General features: G+C 45.4%; 1 protein-coding gene across 1 annotated transcript in view; it reads right to left on the bottom strand.

Annotated features, from left to right (window-relative positions):
* The window catches only part of LOC139386629 (ephrin type-A receptor 3-like), a 183350-nt gene that overhangs the window by 5564 nt on the left and 156060 nt on the right, over positions 1–21726 (bottom strand). The window contains exons 13-15 of the mRNA XM_071132367.1: positions 21592–21726; positions 9573–9634; positions 4762–4971 (exon numbers count right to left, since the gene is read on the bottom strand). The exon at positions 21592–21726 is cut by the window's right edge and continues 51 nt beyond it. Coding sequence (XP_070988468.1) covers positions 4762–4971; positions 9573–9634; positions 21592–21726 — 407 coding nt within the window. The remainder of the gene's footprint in view (positions 1–4761; positions 4972–9572; positions 9635–21591) is intronic.

Below are 21726 nucleotides of genomic sequence, written 5' to 3'. Positions count from 1 at the left end.
CTCGGAGCTCTATGGACAATTCCTTCGACCTCATGGCTTGGTTTTTGCTCTGACATGCACTGTCATCTGTAGGACCTTATATAGACAGGTGTGTGCCTTTCCAAATCATGTCCATTCATTTAATTTACCACAGGTGGACTCCAATCAAGTTGTAGAAACATCTCAAGGATGATCAATGGAAACAGGATGCACCTCAGCTCAATTTTTTTTGGCATTATGGGGTATTGTGTGAAGATTGATGAGGAACATTTTTATTTTAATACATTTTAGAATAAGGCTGTAATGTAATAAAATGTGGAAAAAGTCAAGGGATTTGAATACTTTCCAAATGCACTGTACATCTTGCTGCTGTACACTGCGGTATTTCGCCTAACACATATGGGAGTTTAGCAATGTTTGATTTGTTTTCCAATTCTTTGTCGGTCTCTCTCTAACTCCTTCCCTCCCTTCTCTCTCGCTCGATCTCTTCCTAATCTCGCTTCACTCTTACTCTCCGTCTCTCTCTCCTACTAAACCTCCCTCTCCTCTCCTCCCTCTCCAGGGCGATCTATGCTAATGCCCCATTAAAGAAACATCTCTAACACTTCCCTGTGAATACCGATGGAGAAGTGTCTTTGTGTGAGCATATCATATGAGGCACCATGCAGTGCAGCGCTGCTTATTACGCCATTTACAGCCTGTGTATAATGCTCAGTGAATGGGGTTACACGTAGGATGAGTTATAAGGCTATGTCTATGTTGTATGTTATAATATAGTGCATTATTTATAGCATGTAAAATGTTCTCAGTGGCTACTAGCTTCTCAACGGCTACTAGCTAGCTTTCTATCTTTCCCCATTACAGCACAGTGATGATGTGATGTCTTCATATTTGCTGCTGGCTTTTTTTGAAACCTTTTTAATTCCACAACCTTTTAATTCCACTCTCTCCTTGTTACTTTTTAATTCACATTTTCATATTTGGACAGGTTCCTCCACTCTCTTCTCGTTAGTTTTTAATTCCCATGTTCATATTTGGACAGGTTCATCCTCTCTCCTCTTCTTCAAATCGTTGAGGTCCTATAGGGCAGGAGTTTGACAGCTCCAACAAACTACTTTATTCCTCTACACTAACCCTGAGCCAGATTCACATTAATCCCACCACTCATTATGTCTCGTTAAGCCTAATAACTTATTAGAATAATTAGGGTTTGTTAGGAGCAACCTTGAAACCAGCAGGTCTTTTAGCACCTGGAGTGGAGAGTGCTGGGTAGTTAGGAAGATACATATGTCCAATTCCAACCTCTAACCCTTTGCCTGCTATGCTTTTTTGTAGATCTGAACGGATTATACCTAACCAGTACTTTTATATCTTCTGGAATTTCCAAGGGGGTAAAGGGGTTGATCTGGCATTGGGCATTAGAACGAGCTCTCTCTATTCATCTCCAGGCGGTAAAGGGGTTGATCTGGCATTGGGCATTAGAACGAGCTCTCTCTATTCATCTCCAGGGGGTAAAGGGGTTGATCTGGCATTGGGCATTAGAATGAGCTCTCTCTATTCATCTCCAGGGGGTAAAGGGGTTGATCTGGCATTGGGCATTAGAACGAGCTCTCTCTATTCATCTCCGGGCGGTAAAGGGGTTGATCTGGCATTGGGCATTAGAATGAGCTCTCTCTATTCATCTCCAGGGGGTAAAGGGGTTGATCTGGCATTTGGCATTAGAATGAGCTCTCTCTATTCATCTCCAGGGGGTAAAGGTGTTGATCTGGCATTGGGCATTAGAATGAGCTCTCTCTATTCATCTCCAGGGGGTAAAGGGGTTGATCTGGCATTGGGCATTAGAATGAGCTCTCTCTATTCATCTCCAGGGGGTAAAGGGGTTGATCTGGCATTGGGCATTAGAATGAGCTCTCTCTATTCATCTCCAGGGGGTAAAGGGGTTGATCTGGCATTGGGCATTAGAACGAGCTCTCTCTATTCATCTCCAGGGGGTAAAGGGGTTGATCTGGCATTGGGCATTAGAATGAGCTCTCTCTATTCATCTCCAGGGGGTAAAGGGGTTGATCTGGCATTGGGCATTAGAACGAGCTCTCTCTATTCATCTCCAGGGGGTAAAGGGGTTGATCTGGCATTGGGCATTAGAATGAGCTCTCTCTATTCATCTCCAGGGGGTAAAGGGGTTGATCTGGCATTGGGCATTAGAACAAACTCTCTCTATTCATCTCCAGGGGGTAAAGGGGTTGATCTGGCATTGGGCATTAGAATGAGCTCTCTCTATTCATCTCCTGGGGGTAAAGGAAGGGACAATGGACTAAACTGGTGAGAGGAGCGAGGGGTGAAGGGACAAGAGAGAGAGGTAAGACAATAAAAGCTTTTTCTTTGTGAAACCTGCAATTATCCCAGTAGGAAGACAAGGGGCACTGTCCTTTTCAGCGGAATGTTGGGAGGGGGGGGGGGGGGGGGGGGGTAGCGGAACCCCTAGCCATAAGAAGTTTAAGCACAGATCAGAAACAACAGCCGACATGAGACAAGACAAAGCTAGCCAGTTTTAGAATATTATGTTGCAGAACAGCTGACTGAAGACCGGCCATTCAGATCAAATAGTGTATTCCCTGACGAAGGCCTTGCAGCCGAAATGCGTCAGAGTTTTTAAATTTTGTTTCCATTGAACATGCAATACAAATAAAGGCATTTTAATCAATGGTCTTCCTTTCTTTTTGAAGACGAGATGCGCAGTTGAGATTAACGACCCTGGGACTATACACCTCCCTCTGCAACTGGATCCTGGACTTCTTGATGGCCCGCCCCCAGGTGGTAACGGTAGGTAACAACACATCTGCCACGCTGATCCTCAACACGGGGGTCCCTCAGGGGTGCGTGCTCAGTCCCTCCTGTAATCCCTGTTCACTCATTACTGCATGGCCAGGCACGACTCCAACACCATCATTAAGTTTGCAGACGACACAACAGTGGTAGGCCTGATCACTGACAACAATGAGACAGACTATAGGGAGGAGGTCAGAGACCTGACTGTGTGGTGCCAGGACAACAACCTCTCCCTCAATGTGATCAAGACAAAAGAGATGATTGTGGACTACAGGAAAAAGAGGACCGAGCACTCCCCCATTCTCATCGACGGGGCTGCAATGGAGCAGGTTGAGAGCTTCAGCTTCAAACTCCAGCAACCCTAGTCATAGACTGTTCACTCTGAAACCGCATGGCAAGGGCTAATTTAGCGCCAAGTCTAGGTTAAAAAAGCTTCTTACCCCCAAACAACTTCTACCCCCAAGCCATTAGACTCCTGAAGAGCTAACCAATTGGCTACCCAGAGTATTTACAATGCCCCCCGCCATTTTACGCTGCTGCTACTCTCTGTTTATTATCTATGCATAGCCACTTTACCTCTACCTACATGTATATATTACCTAAACTAACCGGTTCCCCCGCACATTGACTCTGTACCGGTACCCCCTGTATATAGCCTCCATATTGACTCTGTACCGGTACAACCTGTATATGGCCTCCACATTGACTCTGTACCGGTACCCCCTGTATATAACCTCCATATTGACTCTGTACCGGTACCCCTGCATAAAGCCTCGCTGCTGTTATTTTACTGCTGCTCTTTTATTATTATTATTATTATTATTATTTTAAACCTGCATTGTTGATTAAGGCCTTGTAAGTAAGCATTTCACTGTCAGGTGTTCTATTCGGAGCATGTGACAAATCAAATTTGATTTGATTTGACTGTTTTCACAGTAACGGTGTCTCTTTACAATGAAGTGATGAAACTTTGAAACAAAGTTGCCACTTGTAGCAAGGTGTTTTAGCAAACAAGAGTCATGAAATACATGGACCAGAAATTGGCCTCACTTTGACTTGTCTGATAAATATCTGCAAGCTAGGCTAGGTAGCTGCAGCAAAAAAAGCTTTCATATTGGCGAAACGGATCCGTCTCATCTCAATTTAGACAGGGACTGACAGGCTGTTTCACGCGTGATTTGTCATTCTACCCCTCTCTCTCTTTCTCTCACAAAAAAAGAAGGGAATAAAGGGGAAATTTGGAGGGAAGGGGTAAGGGGGAAAGAGGAAAGGAAAGAGAGTTGAGAAGGAGAAAGGCTAAGGAGTGAGGAAAGGAGAGAGAGGTGAGAAGGAGAAAGGCTAGGGAGTGAGGAAAGGAGCGAGAGGTGAGAAGGAGAAAGGCTAGGGAGTGAGGAAAGGAGCGAGAGGTGAGAAGGAGAAAGGCTAGGGAGTGAGGAAAGGAGCGAGAGGTGAGAAGGAGAAAGGCTAGGGAGTGAGGAAAGGAGCGAGAGGTGAGAACTGGAAAGGCTAGGGAGTGAGGAAAGGAGAGATGTGAGAAGGAGAAAGGCTAGGGAGTGAGGAAATGAGAGAGAGGTGAGAATGAGAAAGGCTAGGGAGTGAGGAAATGAGAGAGAGATGTGAGAAGGAGAAAGGCTAGGAAGTTAGAAAAGGGGGATGAGGGTTGAGGTGGACGAGAGAGGTAAGAGAGGAAATACCAACATACCACAGTATGGGTGGACAGGGGCACTGATATGGACTAACAAGCTCTCTCCTTCTCTTCCTCACTAACATACAGAAGGCTACAACTTTAATACAAATATTTACTGTCTAAGCAAATTCCAATTGCACCATCATGTATGAGCCTTTCAAAAACAAGGATTTAAATGTAATAATCCTTCGCATAACACATTGCGAAGTGTGGTATAATGGTGTGTGTCTGTCTTACCCGTGTGGTATAATGGTGTGTGTCTGTCTTACCTGTGTGGTGTATGCTGCCTCAGGGTCGTCCTCCAGTACTCGTGACAGGCCGAAGTCAGACACCTTACACACCAGGTTGCTGTTGACCAAGATGTTGCGTGCGGCCAGGTCTCGGTGAACGTAGCTCATGTCAGACAGGTACTTCATGCCCGACGCAATGCCCCGCAGCATGCCCACCAGCTGGATCACTGTGAACTGACCGTCTTGTTTCTATTGGAAAGAGGGAGAGGGAGAGACAGAGAGAAAGAAGGGTGGGGGAGAAATGGAGAGAGAGAGAGAGAGAGAGAGAGAGAGAGAGAGAGAGAGAGATGTTCGCTGTTGTATGTTCTGTCGGTGTTGTCACCATCAGCCCAGCAACAATTTACCCTTGGGGAACAATAAAGTTTATTGAATTGGCTTGAATTTCATTGAACACACATATGCACATTGTGTTACCACCACAGCAGTCCTGCTCTGTGAATAACACCCCCAGCCTGACTCTATCTCATAAATCCTTCTCCACAGTTCCTCTACTAATATACAGCAGGCTGTATCACTGAGAACAGATCACCACTGTTACCAGTCTCATTACCGCAATACAGATACAGTTCTCTTTAAGTGGAGCCCATTCCCCTCCACGATAATCTGGCTAAATGATGATGAAAACTGACAGGGAAGAGAAAGAAGACTGCTCTCTCAAACACACACACACACACACACACACACATGCGTTGACGATGTTTGATCTGGGTAGTGAGCATAATGACTGTCATAAAAAGCCAATATAATTCTGAGATCAGTTTTATGGGTAATAGGCTAAACACAGAGTTACATGGGTTTCATTAGACCCCAGATCAATGAAGAAGCACTGGTCACAAAAACAATGCATCTCTCTCTCTCTCTCTCTTTCATTCTATTTCACTTTCACCCCTCTCCCTCTCTCTCTTTCATTCTATTTCACCCCTCTCTCCCTCTCTCTTTCTTATTGTCTCTCTCACCCCATTTCTTTCTGCTCCCTCTGTCTCCCTCCCTTCCACTCTCCAACCCCCACTCCCCCCTTCTCTCTCAAATCCCTTACTGGAAGTGCTATAAGGAGATTGTTAAAGGAGGAAGTCTGTGGGTTAGAGAGACAGAGCAATCAATCAGCATTTCACAAAACAAGACCTAATTAACTTGCTCCACAGCTGCTGAAACACCGGTAGAGGAGATACACTACCAGTCCATTGTTTTACAACACCTACTCATTCAAGGGTTTTTCATTATTTTTACTATTTTCTACATTGTAGAATTATAATGAAGGCATCAAAACTATAAAAGAACACATGGAATCATGTAGTAACCAAAAAAGGGTTAAACAAATCAAAATATATTTTATATTTGAGATTCTTCAAATAGCCACCCTTTGCCTTAATGACAGCTTTGCACACTCTTGGCATTCTCTCAACCAGCTTGAAGGATTTGCCACATGTTGGCTGCTTTTCCTTCACTCTGCGGTCCGACTCATCACAAACCATCTCAATTTGGTTGAGGTCAGGTGATTGTGGAAGTCAGGTCATCTGATGCAGCACTCCATCACTCTCCTTCTTGGTAAAATAGCCCTTACACTGCCTGGAGGCGTGTAAGACACGGCGGTTGGAACCAAAAATCTCCAATTTGGACTTCAGACCGAAGGACAAATTTCCACCGGTCTAATGTCCATTGTTCATGTTTCTTGGCCCAAACAAGTCTCTTCTTATTATTGGTGTCCTTTAGTAGTGGTTTCTTTGCAGTAATTCGACCATGAAGGTCTGATTCACACAGTCTCCTCTGAACAGTTGATGTTGAGATGTGTATGTTACTTGAACTCTGTGAAGCATTTATTTGGGCTGCAATTTCTGAGTTTGGTAACTCTAATGAACTTATCCTCTGCAGCAGAGGTACAGTGCCTTGCGAAAGTATTCGGCCCCCTTGAACTTGGCGACCTTTTGCCACATTTCAGGCTTCAAACATAAAGATATAAAACTGTATTTTTTTGTGAAGAATCAACAACAAGTGGGACACAATCATGAAGTGGAACGACATTTATTGGATATTTCAAACTTTTTTAACAAATCAAAAACTGAAAAATTGGGCGTGCAAAATTATTCAGCCCCCTTAGGTTAATACTTTGTAGCGCCACCTTTTGCTGCGATTACAGCTGTAAGTCGCTTGGGGTATGTCTCTATCAGTTTTGCACATCGAGAGACTGACATTTTTTCCCATTCCTCCTTGCAAAACAGCTCGAGCTCAGTGAGGTTGGATGGAGAGCATTTGTGAATAGCAGTTTTCAGTTCTTTCCACAGATTCTCGATTGGATTTAGGTCTGGACTTTGACTTGGCCATTCTAACACCTGGATATGTTTATTTTTGAACCATTCCATTGTAGATTTTGCTTTATGTTTTGGATCATTGTCTTGTTGGAAGACAAATCTCCGTCCCAGTCTCAGGTCTTTTGCAGACTCCATCAGGTTTTCTTCCATAATGGTCCTGTATTTGGCTCCATCCATCTTCCCATCAATTTTAACCATCTTCCCTGTCCCTGCTGAAGAAAAGCAGGCCCAAACCATGATGCTGCCACCACCATGTTTGACAGTGGGGATGGTGTGTTCAGCTGTGTTGCTTTTACGCCAAACATAACGTTTTGCATTGTTGCCAAAAAGTTCAATTTTGGTTTCATCTGACCAGAGCACCTTCTTCCACATGTTTGGTGTGTCTCCCAGTTGGCTTGTGGCAAACTTTAAACAACACTTTTTATGGATATCTTTAAGAAATGGCTTTCTTCTTGCCACTCTTCCATAAAGGCCAGATTTGTGCAATATATGACTGATTGTTGTCCTATGGACGGAGTCTCCCACCTCAGCTGTAGATCTCTGCAGTTCATCCAGAGTGATCATGGGCCTCTTGGCTGCATCTCTGATCAGTCTTCTCCTTGTATGAGCTGAAAGTTTAGAGGGACGGCCAGGTCTTGGTAGATTTGCAGTGGTCTGATACTCCTTCCATTTCAATATTATCGCTTGCACAGTGCTCCTTGGGATGTTTAAAGCTTGGGAAATCTTTTTGTATCCAAATCCGGCTTTAAACTTCTTCACAACAGTATCTCGGACCTGCCTGGTGTGTTCCTTGTTCTTCATGATGCTCTCTGCGCTTTTAACGGACCTCTGAGACTATCACAGTGCAGGTGCATTTATACGGAGACTTGATTACACACAGGTGGATTGTATTTATCATCATTAGTCATTTAGGTCAACATTGGATCATTCAGAGATCCTCACTGAACTTCTGGAGAGAGTTTGCTGCACTGAAAGTAAAGGGGCTGAATAATTTTGCACGCCCAATTTTTCAGTTTTCGATTTGTTAAAAAAGTTTGAAATATCCAATAAATGTCGTTCCACTTCATGATTGTGTCCCACTTGTTGTTGATTCTTCACAAAAAAATACAGTTTTATATCTTTATGTTTGAAGCCTGAAATGTGGCAAAAGGTCGCAAAGTTCAAGGGGGCCGAATACTTTCGCAAGGCACTGTAACTCTGGGTCTTCCTTTCCTGTGGGTGGTCCTCATGAGAGCCAGTTTAATCATAGGGCTTGATGGTTTTTGCGACTGCGCTTGAAGAAACGTTCAAAGTTCTTGAAATGTTCCGTATTGACTGCCTTCATGTCTTAAAGAAATGATGGACTGTCATTTCTCTTTGCTTATTTGAGCTGCTCTTGCCATAATATGGACTTGGTGTTTTACCAAATAGGGCTATCTTATGTATACCCCCCACCATGTCACAACACAAATGATTTGCTTAAAGGCATTAAGAAGGACAGAAACTTAACTTAACTTTTAAGAAGGCACACCTGTTAATTGACATGCATTCCAGGTGACTACCTCATGAAGCTGGTTGAGAGAATGCCACTGGTGTGCAAAGCTGTCATCAAGTCAAAGAGCGGCTATTTGAAGAATCTTAAATATAAAATATATTTTGATTTGTTTTCCACTTTTCTGGTTACTACATGATTCCCTGCGTGTTATTTCATAGTTGTGATGTCTTCACAATTATTCTACAATGGAGAAAGTAGTAAAAATAAAGAAAAACCCTTGAATGAGTAGGTGTTCTAAAACTTTTGACCGGTAGTGTAGATGGATATTGCTCTGAGAATGAGAGAGAACTGGTGTGTATGTGTGTGTCTGTGTGCGTGCTTGTGTGTATGCATGCCTTTGTGTGTGTATGTGTGTGCATGTGTGTATTGTGTGTTTGTGGTAGAACAGGAGATGACGTGGGTGGATATTGCTGTGAGATAACGTAAGCTAGCTATAACAGGATTACGGTCTAGTGGATGGATATAGGAGTGGGGAGGTGGACATAACACTCAGGGTTATCTGCTGGTTCAGCTATATATACCAAGGGCAACTCTAAACATTATTGATGCAATGTGTGTGGGTTTGTGAGTGAATCTGTCCTCCACAGATGTTATTGTGAAATCCTTCATTAGGAGTGAGGCCAGTGGGGTTGAGTGGTGTTCTGTCAGAACTGAAAAGACTCTGAACTGAATGAGGAACTAGTAGTTTCTCTACAATCACTTTCTATTACTTTCCATCCCTGTTTCAATCAGGAGAGATCTTCAAACACTATGGAGCAGCACAAGCTTCAGACTGTCTTAATATACAGGCAGAATGACTAAGTGGGTAGAGAGAGAGAGAGTGTGAGTGAGTGAGTGAGTGAGTGTGGAACAAACTCAATAAATTCAATCAAATGTATTTATAAAGCACTTTTTACATCAGCAGAAGTCAAAGTGCTTATTCGGAAACCCAGTCTAAAACCCCAACTAACCTTGAGAAAGGTATCTAGGGATCCATTCTCCATAAATTCTGTGATGATCATCACTGGCTTACCTGAGAAGAGAAAGAACAACACATTACATTAATGCACAGAACACAATACATATATACTGGCTTATCTGAGGACACAGAACAACACAGAACACAATACATATATACTGGCTTATCTGAGGACAGAGAACAATACAGAACAACACAGAACACAATACATATATACTGGTTTATCTGAGGACACAGAACAATACAGAACAACACAGAACACAATACATATACAGTGGGACAAAAAAGTATCTAGTCAGCCACCAATTGTGCAAGTTCTCCCACTTAAAAAGATGAGAGAGGCCTGTAATTTTCATCGTAGGTACACTTCAACTATGACAGACAAAGTGAGAGAAAAAAATCCAAAAAATCACATTTTATGAATTTTAATGAATTTATTTGCAAATTATGGTGGAAAATAAGTATTTGGTCAATAACAAAAGTTTATCTCAATACTTTGTTATATACCCTTTGTTGGCAATGACAGAGGTCAAACGTTTTCTGTAAGGTTTTCACACACTGTTGCTGGTATTTTGGCCCATTCCTCCATGCAGATCTCCTCTAGAGCAGTGATGTTTTGGGGCTGTTGCTGGGCAACATGGACTTTCAACTCCCTCCAAAGATTTTCAATGGGGTTGAGATCTGGAGACTGGCTAGGCCACTCCAGGACCTTGGAATGCTTCCTACGAAGCCACTCCTTTGTTGCCCGGGCGGTGTGTTTGGGATCATTGTCATGCTGAAAGACCCTGCCATGTTTCATCTTCAATGCCCTTGCTGATGGAAGGAGGTTTTCACTCAAAATCTCATGATACATGGCCCCATTCATTCTTTCCTTTACACGGATCAGTCGTCCTGGTCCCTTTGCAGAAAAACAGCCCCAAAGCATGATGTTTCCACCCCCATGCTTCACAGTAGGTATGGTGTTCTTTGGATGCAACTCAGCATTCTTTGTCCTGCAAACACGACGAGTTGAGTTTTTACCAAAAAGTTATATTTTGGTTTCATCTGACCATATGACATTCTCCCAATCTTCTTCTGGATCATCCAAATGCTCTCTAGCAAACTTCAGACGGGCCTGGACATGTACTGGCTTAAGCAGGGGGACACGTCTGGCACTGCAGGATTTGAGTCCCTGGCGGCGTAGTGTGTTACTGATGGTAGGCTTTGTTACTTTGGTCCCAGCTCTCTGCAGGTCATTCACTAGGTCCCCCCGTGTGGTTCTGGGATTTTTTTGTGATAATTTTGACCCCATGGGGTGAGATCTTGCGTGGAGCCCCAGATCGAGGGAGATTATCAGTGGTCTTGTAGGTCTTCCATTTCCTAATAATTGCTCCCACAGTTGATTTCTTCAAACCAAGCTGCTTACTTATTGCAGATTCACATTTCCCAGCCTGGTGCAGGTCTACAATTTTGTTTCTGGTGTCCTTTGACAGCTCTTTGGTCTTGGCCATAGTGGAGTTTGGAGTGTGACTGTTTGAGGTTGTGGACAGGTGTCTTTTATACTGATAACAAGTTCAAACAGGTGCCATTAATACAGGTAACGAGTGGAGGGCAGAGGAGCCTCTTAAAGAAGAAGTTACAGGTCTGTGAGAGCCAGAAATCTTGCTTGTTTGTAGGTGACCAAATACTTATTTTCCACCATAATTTGCAAATAAATTCATTAAAAATCCTACAATGTGATTTTCTGGATTTTTTTTCTCATTTTGTCTGTCGTAGTTGAAGTGTACCTATGATGAAAATTACAGGCCTCTCTAAATACTTTTTTGCCCCACTGTATACTGGCTTATCTGAGGACACAGAACAATAGAGAACACAAAACATATATACTGGCTTATCTGAGGACACAGAACAACACATAACACAATACATATATACTGGCTTATCTGAGGACACAGAACAATACAGAACACAAATACTGGCTTATCTGAGGACACAGAACAATACAGAACAACACAGAACACAAAACATATATACTGGCTTATTTGAGGACACAGAAAAATACAGAACAACACAGAACACAATACATACATACTGGCTTATCTGAGGACACAAAAAAATACAGAACAACACAGAACAGAACAACATTCCACATAGATGGGAAGAGAGGAAAGACAGGAGAAGTAAATAGTCACAGTGGAGACCAATCTCATTTAGTCTTTCTCCCTCTCTCCCACCTATCTCCCCTCCCTCTCTCTCCCTCCTCTCTCCCTCTCTCTCCCTCCTCTCTCCCTCTCTCTCCCACCTATCTCCCCTCCCTCTCTCTCCCTCCTCTCTCCCTCTCTCTCTCTCTCTCTGGGGTACATCATGGCATGTCATCATCATTCACAGTGACAGTTTCTAATTAGGGCCTTCCATAAACACCAGAAGATAATTACTGTGGGCCAATCCACAAGGGTGTGTGTGTGTGTGTGTGTGTGTGTGTGTGTGTGTGTGTGTGTGTGTGTGTGTGTGTGTCTGTGTGCAGAGGGTTGTCTCTTGAGATCTCATGAATACTGATCAGCCTTTTGAACAGAAACACCTGTGTGTGTTGAGGGAAGGGGGTAAACAGTGTGATTGATTGACAGGTCTGATTCCCCGCCCGGCTCCTGGTGGCTTACAAATGATTAACAAAGTGCCCGCACAGGCCCGCACAGTAGTCCCTGTTTCCTTACATGGCCCCCCACAGACGACACCTCCTATAGCCAGAGAAGGGAATGTGGTTCCAATCACACACACACACACACACACACACACACACACACGCTGTGTGTGGTACAGTTTGTAAACACAGCCAATACTACCATACTACTGTGTCAATGGTGATGAATAGGCCACATTTCTCCAATCAGAGATGCTGGGAAGAACCGGGCAGAGATAAGAAGGTAGGAGAAGGGAGATGGAGGGAGAGGGAGGAAAGGAGGAGAGAGGAGTTGGAGGGAGATGGGAGGAGAGAGAGAGAGAGAGAGGAGGAGATGGAGGGAGATGGGATTCGAGAGAGAGAGAGAGAGAGATAGAGAGAGAGAGAGAGAGAGAGAGAGAGAGAGAGAGAGGGAGGGACGAAAGGACGGGAGGAGGAAGTGGGTTGCACAAGGAAGGTGAGAGATGGGGAAGAAAGAGGGGGAGATGTGGGGGAGGTGTGAGACAGGGTAAGAGAAGTGAGGAAAGACAGGTGAAGATTGAAAGAGGAGGGAGAAGGGTGAGATTGGGGTGAGAGTGGAGAGGGTATGGGGGAGAATATGGTTGTCAGGGGAGAAGGGCAGGGGAGAGAAATACAGAATAAAATAAGTGAGAGGTAGGTGAGGATGGAGAGGGGGAGGAGGGAGAGGGGAGGAGGGAGAAGAGGAAGACAGGGGGAAGGAGAGGGGGAGGAAGGGGAAGGAGAGGAGGGCGAGAGGAGGGAGAGGGAAGGAGGGAGAGGGGAGGTGGAAGAGGGGGTGGAGGGAGGGGGGGAGATGGGTTGTCAGGGGAGGTCAGTAACATCACTGGGAGCCCTACAGCTCTATACTGGGTAAAGACGGTGATACATCACCGTAAATGAAATCACTATCTCACTGAGATAAATAGCACACAAAAAACCCACACACTGATAAATGCCTATCCTCACCCCCAGCAGAGGAAAATCCAATTCCCTTTCACTTTGATCCGTTAGACTAATGTGGCTGTCAAACGGGACACTGCCACCAGAGACTAGGCCAGAGGGTGTGTGTGTATCGACTGCAGGACGAGCCTCTGATTTTGAGGCTGTCCTGCAGAGAAGTGTGTCATGTGACTGCTCTATCGAAAGGGACAGATGAAAGGCGCTGTGGGATTGATCCGTACCAAAATAGAGGTCTGACAGCTAACAGCCCGTCCCCCTTACGTAACAGATAGACAGACACGTGTGTGTATGTGTGAGATTGACAGACGAGCGGCCGGCAGGCAGGCAGGCAGGCAGGCAGGCAGACAAACAGACAGACAGACAGACAGACAGACAGACAGACAGACAGACAGACAGACAGACAGACAGACAGACAGACAGACAGACAGACAGACAGACAACTGTGATACAACTGGGGAGCTCAAGGTTTGAGGAAAATACAAGAAAGAATGTTCTTGAATAAAGGTGTGTGTGCAAAAGCAAAGAGCTTCCCTAACTACAAATATAATGGGATGAGTGTTTCATTGTGGTTCCCAGCTCTGACCGCTGTGAAACCCTTGAGAAAACTTCACTTTTCAGTTGACGAGTCCAGTCCTTCATTCATTATCCTATTGGTCTATAATTCCTCTGCTTTCTGAAGTCTTCATCTGGACTCCTGCCATGGAGAATTAGCATGACAAGATCCCAGGGAGTTAACACCAAACCACACACACACTCCCCTCTGTCTGTCTATCTCTCCCTCCCTCTGTCACTCTGATCCCCTACAATAGACCCCATTGACCACGTCTTGAGACTGAATCGCATGCCAGACACGCACATAAAGCCCTCCTCCAAACACACACGGTCAGGTTGCCACATTTTACCTCTCTCTGTTGGAGTATCAACCCTCTGGAGTATCGCCTCTCTGCTGTGTTAAATGAAGCCCTGTTCTTAAGACCCTACAGAAACACATTCCCTTCAGCCAAAATAAAGAGACATTCATTAAGATGCGTAAAGATAGAGACACTTCAAACCCACAGAATGAAGGAATACCACTCGGTCGAAGATAAGTTGTGTGTAGCCCTATTATCTCATAAATTTGCTGTTTTCAAGGCTTTCAACTTTAATATCTTCTAAAGAGCCAAGATTGTCTGATTGCTTCTGGGGTCAATGTGTACGTCCAGTTTCTAACTCAGAGCGGTAATACAGCTGTAGCTTTTGTAACAGAGCCAGTAAACAAGCACCTGACAGAAACAAAGAGCTCTGACGATCAGGACTATATGATGGCACTCAGCAGTGATGGGATAACACTGCAGCACTGGTAAAGAAATGGTATGTGTGTGTGAGGGCGGCAAGTAGCCTAGCAGTTAAGAGTGTTGGGCGGGTAACCAAAAGGTCACTGGTTCAAGTCCCCGAGATGATTAGGTGAAAAATCTGCTGCTGTGCACTTGAGCATGGATAAGTGTGCACTGGATAAGTGTGCACTGGATAAGTGTGCACTGGATAAGTGTGTCTGCTAAATGAACAAAATTCTGTGTGTATTTGTGTGGTGTGACTGGGAAAGAGAGGTGTTCTCTATTTGCATGTGCTGAAGAATGTTTAAATATGTGTAGGCTGATGTTTGTATCTGTGTGTGTGATGCTCAGTGTCCAGCCCAGTTTATTTGCAGTGAGCAGAATTGTAGATTGCCTATTGATCTTCTGCCTGGTGTGAGAGCAGCAGAGTGTAAAATGGATCCAGGAGTTTGTGTTTTTAACAGCACTTCATTAACACATGCTTTTAATGAGAGAACTGGCCTCCTATCGCCTCAGTCAACCTCGTACACCACAGTGCTGATCTGTCCACTGTGTAAGTGTTCTAGCTTGAGAAACAACATGGAATGTTAACTGGAGATTGTTAACTGCATATTGATTCAGATAGAGGGCTTTTAACTAAAATATTAATACTATGTGTGAGAGCATATGGATCTCTTCGTACGGCTGGAGGAGCATAAAGTGAGAGACAGAAACACATAAAATCTCCAATAAATTCACCACACAAAGAGTGTTTAAACTAACATTATTCTCCACACAAAGGAGAGCCTCCAAATGCATAACTACTTTACCCAAATACAGGATAACAGATTAGGGGAGAGAATAGAGCAGGCCTTAACCAGGTGCTGAGAGAGAACGTATTAGATAGATAGCCGGCAGATGAGATGACGAGGTGTACCTAATTGTAGGATTTCCAGATGAGCCGATTGCCGCAGCGATTATGTGAGGCTTATAAAGAAAGGATAAATAGATAAAAGGACAGATGGAGAGAGATAGGGAGAGCGCATGCAGCACTTTTCCAATTCGCGGAGAAAAGGTCAATTTCCTCTCTCGTTCTCTTTGTGTGCGGCGATCTCATTTGCATAACAATGGCAGCAATCACAGAAAGACATGCAGGCTCTCATTAGAATACCAGGATATCAGGGTAGAAGGCTCTCATTAGAATACCAGGATAGAAGGCTCTCATTAGAATACCAGGACAGAAGGCTCTCATTAGAATACCAGGATAGAAGGCTCGCATTAGAATACCAGGATAGAAGGCTCTCATTAGAATACCAGGACAGAAGGCTCTCATTAGAATACCCGGACAGAAGGCTCTCATTAGAATGCCAGGACAGCAGGACAGAAGGCTCTCATTAGAATACCAGGACAGCAGGATAGAAGGCTCTCATTAGAATACCAGGACAGCGAGATGGAAGGCTCTCATTAGAATACCAGGACAGCGGGATAGAAGGCTCTCATTAGAATACCAGGGCAGCAGGATAGAAGGCTCTCATTAGAATACCAGGACAGCAGGACAGAAGGCTCTCATTAGAATACCAGGACAGCAGGATAGAAGGCCCCCAATAGAATACCAGAACAGCAGGATAGAAGGCTCTCATTAGAATACCAGGACAGCAGGACAGAAGGTTCTCATTACAATACCAGGACAGAAGTCTCTCATTAGAATACCAGAACAGAAGACTCTCATTAGAATACCAGGACAGAAGGCTTTCATTAGAATACCAGGACAGCAGGATAGAAGGCTCTCGTTAGAAAACCAAGAGAGAAGGCTCTCATTAGAATACCAGGACAGAAGGCTCTCATTAGAATACCAGGACAGAAGGCTCTCATTAGAATACCAGGACAGAAGGCTCTCACACATACACATCTACACACAGGGACACAAACAAAAAACTCAAACTCACATACAGTGAGCTTCAAAATTATTGGGACAGTGACACATTTCTGTTGTTTTGACTCTGTGCTCCAACACTTTGGATTTTAAATGATACAATGACAATGACTATAGCTTTAATTTGAGGGTATTTTCATCCATATCAGGTGAACCGTTGAGAATTTACTAAACTTTTTGTATATAGTCCCCCCATCTTTGGGGACCAAAAGTATTAAGCCAAATTCACCTATATGCATATCAAAGTTGTCAAAATGGTTGTATTTGGTTCCATATTAATAGCACGCAATGACCACATCAAGCTTGTGATGCATTTGCTGTTTGTTTTGTTTGTGTTTCAGATTATTTTGTGCCCGATAGAAATGAATGGTAAATGACGTATTGTGTCATTTTGGAGTTTTATTGTAAATAAGAATATAATATGTTTAAGAAGAATTCTACATTCAAGTGGATGCCACCATGTCTACTTATAATCCTGAATGAATCGTAAATAAAGATGAGTGAGAAAGTTATGTGTGTGTGTGTGTTTGTCGTGTGTCAGGGTGTGTGTGTCTGTGTGTCTCCAACCCAATGTGTGTGTGTGTGTCTGTGTGTGTGTGTGTCTGGATGTGTGTGTTTGTCTGTGTGTGTGTGTGCGTGTGTGCGTGTTTGTGTGTCTGTGTGTCTGTGTGTGCGTGTGTGTGTGTGTGTGTCTGGATGTGTGTGTGTGTTTGCGTGTCTGTCTCTCTGTGTGTGTGTGTCTGTGTCTGTGTGTGTGTTTGTGTGTCTGTCTGTGTGTGTGTGTGTCTGTGTGTGTCTGTGTGTGCGTGTCTGTGTGTCTGTGTGTGTAGTGTGTGTGTCTGTGTGTGCGTGTCTGTGGGTGTGTGTCTGTGTGTGTCTGTGTCTGTGTGTGTCAGTGTGTGTGTGTGTGTGTGTGTGTGTGTGTGTGTGTGTGTGTGTGTGTGTGTGTGTGTGTGTGTGTGTGTGTGCTTGGTTTATGTTTCACAGTGCATTAAAATGCTACTTCTGAGAGAAAAGAGCAGCAATTACCAACCTGTGCCTGTGGAATGAAAAGCAATTCTGATTTATTCTGCTAATAGTTCTACAAACCACTCCAACCCAGCCAAGCAAAGGTCAAAATTATCATCTCTAATTAGAGAGAGAGAGAGATATAAAATAAAAATTATTAAGAAATGCAGAGTGATTTTCAGCTTTCATTTGCACGTTACTGAATATTCATGAAGATAAAAAACATATCCAATTAACTCGGTGAATTATTAATATTCATGATGGGGTTATGCATATGCATTCGTTATTTTGTTGTGCGACCTACAGTGCTTTCAGAAAGTATTCACACCCCTTGACTTTTTCCACATATTCTTGTGTTACCGCATGAACATTAAAAGGATTAAAGTCTGTTTTTTCCCTCACTGGCCTTCACACAATTCCCCACCATGTGAAAGTGGAATTATGCTTTTCAACATTTGTACAAATAATAAAACATTTAAAGCTGAAATGTCTTCAGTATTCAACACATTTGTTATGCCAATCCTAAATAAGTTCTAGAGTAAAAATGTACTTAACAAGTCACATAATAACTTGCATGGACTGTTTAACATTATTTTTTAAAGACTACCTCATCTCTGTAGCCCACACATACAATAATCTGTAAGGTCCCACAGATGTGAATTTCAAACATAGATTTAACCACAAAGTACAGGGAGGTTTTCCAATGCCTTGCAAAGAAGGGTACCTATTGGTCTAGTAGATGGGTAAAAAACATGGCAAGACCTGAAAAGGATTGTCTAGCAATTATCAAAAACCAATTTGAACGAGTTTGAATCATTTGAATACTCCAGGTCATCTACAAGTCTCTGCTAGGTAAAGCTCCGCCTTATCTCAGCTCACTGGTCACCATAGCAGCACCCACCCGTAGCACGCGCTCCAGCAGGTATATCTCACTGGTCAACCCCAAAGCCAATTCTTCCTTTGGCCGCCTCTTCTTCCAGTTCTCTGCTGCCAATGACTGGAACGAACTGCAAAAATCTCTGAAGCTGGAGACTCTTACCTCCCTCACTAGCTTTAAGCACCAGCTGTCAGAGCAGCTCACAAATCACTGCACCTGTACAAAGCCCATCTGTACATAGCCCATCCAATCTACGTCATCCCCATACTGTATTTATTTATTTATCTTGCTCCTTTGCACCCCAGTATCTCAAATTGCACATTCATCTTCTGCACATCCTACCATTCCAGTGTTTAATTGCTATATTGTAATTACTTTGCCACCATGGCCTATTTATTGCCTTGTTGTATATAGATTTTATACTGTATTATTGATTGTATGTTTGTTTATTCCATGTGTAACTCTGTGTTGTTGTATGTGTCGAACTACTTTGCTTTATCTTGGCCAGGTCGCATCTTGTTCTCAACTAGCCTACCTGCTTAAATAAAAAATAAATAAAAAATAATAATTAAATTATAATGTTAAAAAAAAAACGTATCTAATCAAGATATAGTAGTGTTTTATTTTTCATTAATGGTTTACAAATGTTAGAATTGGGGAGACCTGCGGGGGAGGGGGGGGCATGGGAGGCCATGGGGGAGACGGGGGGAGACTGGGGTGGAGACATGGGGGAGACGGAGGAGACTGGGGTGGAGACATGGGGGAGACGGGGGGAGACTGGGGTGGAGACATGGGGGAGACATGGGGAGACTGGGGGGATGACTGGGGGGAGACTGGGTTGGAGACATGGGGGAGACTGGGGTGGAGACATGGGGGAGACGGAGGAGACTGGGGTGGAGACATGTGGGAGACGGGGGGAGACTGGGGTGGAGACATGGGGGAGACATGGGGAGACTGGGGGGATGACTGGGGGGAGACTGGGTTGGAGACATGGGGGAGACTGGGGTGGAGACATGGGGGAGACGGGGGGAGACTGGGGTGGAGACATGGGGGAGACGGGGGGAGACTGGGGTGGAGACATGGGGGAGACGGGGGGAGACTGGGGTGAAGACATGGAGGAGACGGGGAGAGACTGGGGTGGAGACATGGGGGAGACGGAGGAGACTGGGGTGGAGACATGGGGGAGACGGGGGGAGACTGGGGTGGAGACATGGGGGAGACATGGGGAGACTGGGGGGATGACTGGGGGGAGACTGGGTTGGAGACATGGGCGAGACTGGGGTGGAGACATGGGGGAGACGGGGGGAGACTGGGGTGGAGACATGGGGGAGACGGGGGGAGACTGGGGTGGAGACGGGGGGAGACTGGGGTGAAGACATGGGGGAGACGGGGAGAGACTGGGGTGGAGACATGGGGGAGACGGGGGAGACTGGGGTGGAGACATGGGGGAGACGGGGGGAGACTGGGGTGGAGACATGGGGGAGACGGGGAGAGACTGGGGTGGAGACATGGGGGAGACGGGGGTAGACTGGGGTGGAGACATGGGGGAGACGGGGAGAGACTGGGGTGGAGACATGGGGGAGACGGGGAGAGACTGGGGTGGAGACATGGGGGAGACGGGGGGAGACTGGGGTGGAGACATGGGGGAGACGGGGGGAGAACGGGGGAGACTGGGGTAGAGACATGGGGAGACTGGGGGGGTGACTGGGGGGAGACTGGGTTGGAGACATGGGGGAGACTGGGGTGGAGACATGGGGGAGACGGGGGGAGACTGGGGTGGAGACATGGGGGAGACGGGGGGAGACTGGGTTGAAGACATGGGGGAGACGGGGAGAGACTGGGGTGGAGACATGGGGGAGACGGGGAGAGACTGGGGTGGAGACATGGGGGAGACGGGGGGAGACTGGGGTGGAGACATGGGGGAGACGGGGAGAGACTGGGGTGGAGACATGGGGGAGACGGGGGTAGACTGGGGTGGAGACATGGGGGAGACGGGGAGAGACTGGGGTGGAGACATGGGGGAGACGGGGAGAGACTGGGGTGGAGACATGGGGGAGACGGGGGGAGACTGGGGTGGAGACATGGGGGAGACGGGGGGAGAACGGGGGAGACTGGGGTAGAGACATGGGGAGACTGGGGGGGTGACTGGGGGGAGACTAGGTTGGAGACATGGGGGAGACTGGGGGGAGACTGGGTTGGAGACATGGGGGAGACTGGGTTGGAGACATGGGGGAGACTGGGGGGAGACTGGGTTGGAGACATGGGGAAGACATGGGGAGACTGGGTTGGAGACATGGGGAGACTGGGTTGGAGACATGGGGGAGACATGGGGAGACTGGGTTGGAGACATGGGGGAGACTTGGTTGGAAACATGGGGAGACTGGGGGGAGACTGGGTTGTAGACATGGGGGAGACTGGGGGGAGACTGGGGGGAGACTGGGGGAGACTGGGTTGGAGACATGGGGGAGACTGGGTTGGAAACATGGGGAGACTGGGGGGAGACTGGGTTGTAGACATGGGGGAGACTGGGGGGAGACTGGGTTGGAGACATGGGGGAGACATGGGGTAGACTGGGTTGTAGACATGGTGGAGACATGGTGGAGACATGGTGGAGAGGGTGGGCATTTATATAGGCATTTATATTTAGTGACATTCATATATATATATATTGATAAGTTACCGTCCTACAGGCTTAGAATGTCAGTGCAGACAGAAGATACACCATTAAGCCAAGTAAGTGATGCATTGTATATAAATACTGTGCTGAGCTAAGTGTTTGGAAATGATACAAGCGTGTTTTGAGAGAGAGAAATAGAGAGAGAGAGAGAGAGAGAGGGCGCAAGGGATGGATGGAGAGAGAGAGAGAGAGGGAGAGAGAGAGAGAGAGAGAGAGAGAGAGAGGATGGAGTGACAGTGATGGTGATAGTGATCTGTTAGGAAGGTTGTGTCTGTGTCTCTGTGTTCTGTCTTTTCTAAATCACCTATCACATCCAAACACTCTTTCTCTAATGTAATAACAAGCACTAGTAAACATGTGCCCCTTGTACCTACACGTATACGCACACACAAACAGACACATCAACAGCATGGGCTGCCATGGTAACTGGAGCCTCTACCTGGTCGAGGGTCAGGTCTGATTCTCATTAAGAGCACAGCTGTCTCTCTCACACATAGGTACGTTACACCCATACATGCACATACAATACATGATCCAAAGCAAACAATAACCATATACAATAACCATATCTCTGCTTATATTAGTCAAAGTAGCTGTCAATCACTCACATCGTGTGACCACACCCTCCAGTCTGATGATGTTTGGGTGGTCGAACTGTCCCATGATGCTGGCCTCAGAGAGGAAGTCCCGCCTCTGTTTGTCAGCGTATCCTGCCTTCAGACTCTTTATGGCCACGTAGATCT

Source organism: Oncorhynchus clarkii, chromosome 28 (assembly GCF_045791955.1).
Source record: "Oncorhynchus clarkii lewisi isolate Uvic-CL-2024 chromosome 28, UVic_Ocla_1.0, whole genome shotgun sequence".
NCBI lineage: Eukaryota > Metazoa > Chordata > Actinopteri > Salmoniformes > Salmonidae > Oncorhynchus > Oncorhynchus clarkii.
This window is presented reverse-complemented; position numbering and strand designations above follow the sequence as displayed.